The sequence below is a fragment of the Berghia stephanieae genome, chromosome 4, assembly GCF_034508935.2.
Source record: "Berghia stephanieae isolate SIO BIC M18660-M18661 chromosome 4, UCSD_Bste_1.3, whole genome shotgun sequence".
Taxonomy (NCBI): domain Eukaryota; kingdom Metazoa; phylum Mollusca; class Gastropoda; order Nudibranchia; family Aeolidiidae; genus Berghia; species Berghia stephanieae.
In genome coordinates, this window is record NC_088363.1 from 93,353,430 (window position 1) to 93,359,956 (window position 6,527).

Consider the following 6,527-nt stretch of genomic DNA (forward strand, 5'->3'; position numbering starts at 1 on the left):
ATTGCTAAATTCTTATTTACCCCAAACACTTCCATCATGATGTAAAACACATCATAGAAAAGATTCTGAATAAATTTGAAGATGATCTAAACGAAAATGACTAAGATAGGATTGCTAGATAATCAGAAAACGACATAAATCGGAAATTTGAGAAAGCGCAAACTTTTTTTATAATTTGACATTAAGACTGATTTTGCAGACAAGTAAAAGAAATAATCCATCAAAATTTCAAAATATGACCATTATAGGACATGAAAAGAAGAAAATTTTATAATTTAATCTAAGTCTCAAACATTTATAATCGATTCGCTAACGCATACCCCTAAAATAAAAATACTGTAAAATTGAATTTTTTCCGTATTCAGAGATAAAATAATTTTGAGGTCAAATATGATTTGTATCTTATGAATTCATTATTGTAATCACAAAAACTAATTATTTACTGTATAAAATAGATTATAAAGAGATTTCTAGATATATTAAAAAGTCTCGAAATATGATATCGTAAATATGATATATGGCGCGCTACCACTTGTTTCCGGTGGCGCTCAATGGCGACGCTTGGTTTTTCATTGCTCTGTTGTTCATCAGTAAAAGTTTGTATTCTTGTGTTATTATCTGCCATCGTTTTTGTATATGGACTTATTATTTGTAATTGGAATACAGGTATGACTATATTTAAATATTTCTATTTGTGGTACCTATTTCAATAATGTGTAGAGCATGAAAAGTTACTACGAGTGAACAATGTTGTTGTGTTCGAAATAAAAACAATATGGCGACCGTCGTCTACACAAAAAACGAATTGCTTGATATTGGACAAACAACAATCAAAACAAATGATCGAAAAGGTTTTATTGTTTCAATCAAGAAAAGAAAAAGAGGAAAACGTGGAGGCGTCAAGCAAAGAATTCGAAGAACTGGTAAAGTACCACTACCTATGATTATACTTTCAAACGTTCGATCTATCAGAAACAAAGCGGACAATATTAGCGCGTTGTGTAAATTTGATCCTGATTATGAAAACTCAAGCATACTGTGTTTTACAGAGTCATGGCTTTCAGACTTAGATACAGATAAAAGTGTAGAATTGGAAAATTTCATAATACATAGGCGTGACAGAGATAGCTCAATGACAGGAAAACAAAAAGGTGGTGGTATTTGTGTGTATGTCAACAAAAACTGGTGCAAAAGCTGTCGAACTACACGTTCATTATGTGAAAAGGACATCGAGCTCATTTCCCTCTCTCTTAGACCCCACTATTTACCTCGGGAATTCCCACTTATTTATGTCATTGCTGTGTACGTCCCTCCTGATGCGAATGCTAACACAGCTTTACGGGTAATTGAGGAGGAATCATTTAATTTTTTAAGAAAACATCCTGATGCCCCCGTAATAATTCTTGGTGATTTCAATCACTGCCCTCCTATAAATTCTTTTTATCAACACGTCTCTGTTCCTACCAGACGAGATAAAACCCTGGATCTGTGCTATACAAATATTAAAAATTCATACAGAAGCGTTCAAAAAGTAAAAATAGGAAATTCAGATCACAATAGTGTGTTGTTGATTCCAACCTACAAAACTAAATTAAGACAACATAAAGCGATTGTGAAAGAAACTCGTCTTTGGTCAACAGAAAATATAAACAAACTCCAAGGTTGTTTTGACTGCACAATATGGGATGAACTCATGTCTGATAACATGTCACTGGACGAGTGGGTTGATGTTGTCACGTCTTATATTCATTTCTGTTGTGATTTGTGCGTGGACACTAAAAGGATTAAAATATTTAACAACAACAAACCTTGGGTCAACAAACGAGTTAAGTTATTTATAAATATGAAGAAAATCGCTCATATGAGTGGGGACAAAAACAAGCAGCACGAGGCAGAAAAACAATTAAAGAGGGTAATTTATGAAGAAAAACGTAAATATAAAGATAAAATGGAAACAAACCTTAAAAATTCAAATGCATCGCAGGCGTGGAGGATGATTAAAGAAATGGGTGGCGTTAACAACAAAAAGACAGATTTTAACAATGACACACATATGAATATCGAGGAATTAAATAAGTTTTACTGTCGATTCGACACCATTGACAACGTACTTTCAAAAATTAATATCATAACAAAAAATACGTCTCCTCCGCCAGAAATCGAAGAAGAGGCGGTCATCAATGTTCTTAAATTATGTAAAAGAAAAAAGCACCAGGTCCAGATGGACTTAGTGGGGAACTCATTTCAAACTGTAACAACCAACTAGCTGTCCCTTTCTTGCCTATTTTCCAACGTTCAATAGATGAACAGAAAATCCCAATTATATGGAAAACATCGACTATAATTCCAGTACCCAAAAAGAATCCACCAACTCAGCTGAATGATTATAGACCTGTTGCTTTAACATCAATTATTATGAAATGTCTGGAAAAGATTCTGAAAAGAGAGCTGTTGCAATTTATATATGACCAACACATACTTGATCCATATCAGTTTGCCTACCAACAAAATCTTAGTGTGGAAGACGCACTCCTCACAGTGATGCATTCAATATCAAATCACTTGGATGTTTCACCCGCCAACTACTGCCGAATCCTATACGTCGATTTTTCGTCTGCCTTTAATGCCATGAAAACCAACATATTAATTAGTAAACTGCATGCTCTAAACCTTCCCCATTACCTCATCAACTGGTATAACAAACTTTCTCATCGATCGCCCCAACATGTCAGAGTAGGCTCAAATATATCATCAGTAAAAACTCTTTCAAACGGATGCCCACAAGGGTGTGTAAGCTCACCTCTACTTTACATCCTCTATACAAACGATTGTGTGGCTAGCTTTGATAACTGCCAACTCATCAAGTATGCTGATGACACCGCAATACTCGGCCTGCTCAATGATTCCGTCTCCGAATTTAAATACACTGAGCAAGTTAGTAAATTCAGCAAATGGTGTGCCGATAACTGTCTAGAGCTCAATGTAACAAAAACAAAGGAACAACTGTTTGATCACAGAAAAATAGGAAAAAGAGCAAGACAAATAACAAAAATTAACAATCAGGCGGTTGAAACTGTTGAAACGTTTAAATACCTTGGTGTAATTATAGATAACAGTCTAAGATTTGAATCGCACACCAACAATGTCATCAAAAAATGTAACCAGCGCTTGTATATACTCAGAAAATTAAGGTCTTTCAATGTGAACAGAAAGACCATGATACAAATCTACAAGTCATTAATATTGAGTATCGTTTCGTTTGGCATCACAACGTGGTATGGAAGCTGTGGAACAAAAGAAAAATCCAAACTACATAGAACCCTCAGAGAGGCTTCAAAAATAATTAACACAGACCTTAGAAGCCTTGACACAACTTATATTAATGCAGTTGAGAAGAAATCTTTTAACATTATCAACGAAAAGAGGCATCCGCTGAACGAAAAATTCCAACTTCTGCGCTCCGGAAGACGGTATCTAGAAGCAAAATGTCGGACAAATCGACATAAGACAACCTTCATTCCAACCGCCATAAAATTAATTAACAAATCTTCTGTGGAAAAATGAGACAACCAATGAAAATAACGAGAAGCAGTGTCGTGAATCATCATCATCGACATTGCCGCCGTCGTTATCATCATCATCATCATCATCATCATCATCATCATCATCATCATCATCATCATCATCATCATTATCGTAGTCATCATCATCATCATCATCATCATCATCATCATCATCATCATCATCATCATCATCATCATCACAATCATTGCCATCTTCTTCTTAATATAAGACACTATATTTATAATATGGTTATCTGCTGTCCCAGCAAATATATCGTATCGTTCTATCTGTCTGTGTGTGTGTCTGTGTGTATGTATATATGTATGTATGTATGTATGTAAGTATGTATGTATGTATGTATGTATGTATGTATGTATGTATGAATGTAGGCATGCATATACGATGATATGCTGGTTTGTATGTATGTCTGCATGTATGTATGTATGTATGTATGTATGTATGTATGTATATGTGTTTGTATGTACGCTCATTTCTTTTGTATACACGTGTAGAAACAATGTGCAAGCGTGTATGTTCGTGTATGGCTGTGTCTGTATTTGTAAATGTGTTGATGTTCATACCATGAACCAAACTGAGCATTGTTTACCTCACATGAATTGCCTTTAATTTGGACAATAAAGATTATTATTATTATTATTATTATTAGCCACCGCTTTTTTAGTACCGCAGTCCACAAAGAGAGTTGATCTTGCTCTGGTTGGAAAAATAAAAATAAAAAAGAGACATTTCATTAGCAATTTTTGGAAATACATTATAAGTCATTGATATAAAATGCATCTGTCAAAGAAAGACCAATAAATAAAATGGTCATCATTCACACCAACACAGTTGAAATTTCATTGGTTTTACATCCACAGACCAGAACTCTTGGCAACAAGCAATTTTCTGGTATTAAGTTAATAAATTCAGTAGTAATTCATTTCAAATGATGCTTTGTCATTTTCATATAGAAGAATGAGTATTTACTTTATTGATCATTAAGCAAAAATGTAAAGGCGCTATGGAGATTTGGAAACATTACTAATCAGTGTCAAAAAGTACATGCAGACACTCTGCTGTGCTGGCCCAGATGATGGTTTGCTGGTTGATCAGTTTGCCACAGGAGGGCCTCAACTCACCTTGCCAGAATAGCCCTTGAGCCAGCATCTTTATTGATTGTCAGGACACCAGTACAGTCAACTGAATTCTTTCATGTTAGCTGTCGATGAAAACAAAAAATCAAATTCAATTAACTGCAGTGAAAATGTCACATGCCAATGCCATTGCTAAAGTTTAAAACAACAACAACAATAATAATAATAAAAAAAATAAAAATAATAGTAATATAATAATAATAATAATAATAATAATAATAATAATAATAATAATAATAATAATAATAATAATAATAATAATAATATAATAATAATAACAATAATAATAATAATAATAATAATAATAATATATGATATCCGTTTTTTACAAAAAAATTAATTTAGCGGTCAAATATGCTTTATATTTATAAAATTCATCAATTAAATCTCATAAACTAATAATGTGATGTATAATTTGATGTTAAACACCCCCAAAAAAATCATAATTAAAAAAAAATAATTTTTTAAGGGGCATTGTATGCTAAAATTAGACGTAAAACCCTCACATTTCAAACATAGATGCACCAAAAACTAGCATATAAATTTCTTTCAAATTTAAACACAATGTTTCTTACATAAAATTTATCTATATCTTGATGGAAGAATTTATCAATAGTCTGGAAAATAATTTTTTTAGAATTTTTATTTGATTTCGACTGGAAATTTGCGCGTATCGACAGAAAAAAATGAATGTAAAAATTTATAAAATTGCTAAATTCTTATTTATCCCCAAACACTTCCATCATGATGTAAAACACATCATAGAAAAGATTCTGAATAAATTTGAAGATGATCTAAACGAAAATGACTAAGATAGGATTGCTAGATAATCAGAAAATGACATAAATCGGAAATTTGAGAAAGCGCAAACATTTTTTATAATTTGACATTAAGACTGATTTTGCAGACAAGTAAAAGAAATAATCCATCAAAATTTCAAAATATGACCATTATAGGACATGAAAAGAAGAAAATGTTATAATTTAGTCTAAGTCTAAAACATTTATAATCGATTCGCTAACGCATACCCCTAAAACAAAAATACTGTAAAATTGAATTTTTTCCGTATTCAGAGATAAAATAATTTTGAGGTCAAATATGATTTGTATCTTATAAATTCATTATTGTAATCACAAAAACTAATTATTTACTGTATACAATAGATTATAAAGAGATTTCTAGATATATTAAAAATTTCGAAATATGATATCGTAAAATATGATATATGCCTTGCTACCACATGTTTGCCACCGCTTTTTTAGTATCATAGTTCCACAAAGAGAGTTGATCTTGCTCTGGTTGGAAAAATAATAATAAAAAAGAGACATTTCATTAGCAATTTTTGGAAATACATTATAAATCATTGACATAAAATGCATCTGTCAAAGAAAGACCAATAAATAAAATGGTCATCATTCACACCACCACAGTTGAAATTTCATTGGTTTTACATCCACAGAACAGAACTCTTGGCCACAAGCAATTTTCTGTTAATAAGTTAATAAATTCAGTAGTAATTCATTTCAAATGATGCTTTGTCATTTTCATATAGAAAAATGAGTATTTACTTTATTGATCATTAATAAAAAATGTAAAGGCGCTATGGAGATTTGGAAACATTACTAATCAGTGTCAAAAAGTACATGCAGACACTCTGCTGTGCTGGCCCAGATGAAGGTTTGCTGGTTGATCGGTTTGCCACAGGAGGGCCTCAACTCACCTTGCCAGAATAGCCCTTGAGCCAGCATCTTTATTGATTGTCAGGACACTAGTACAGTCAACTGAATTCTTTCATGTTAGCTGTCGATG

The 6,527-nt window shown here is 32.3% G+C and overlaps 1 protein-coding gene across 1 annotated transcript in view; it reads left to right on the forward strand.

The window, feature by feature from the left end:
* Window positions 1-6,361: 6,361 nt before the first annotated feature.
* Window positions 6,362-6,527, forward strand: part of LOC144971894 (uncharacterized) — an 11,044-nt gene continuing 10,878 nt past the window's right edge. Inside the window, exon 1 of the mRNA XM_078912966.1 lies at window positions 6,362-6,411. Coding sequence (XP_078769092.1) covers window positions 6,362-6,411 — 50 coding nt within the window. The remainder of the gene's footprint in view (window positions 6,412-6,527) is intronic.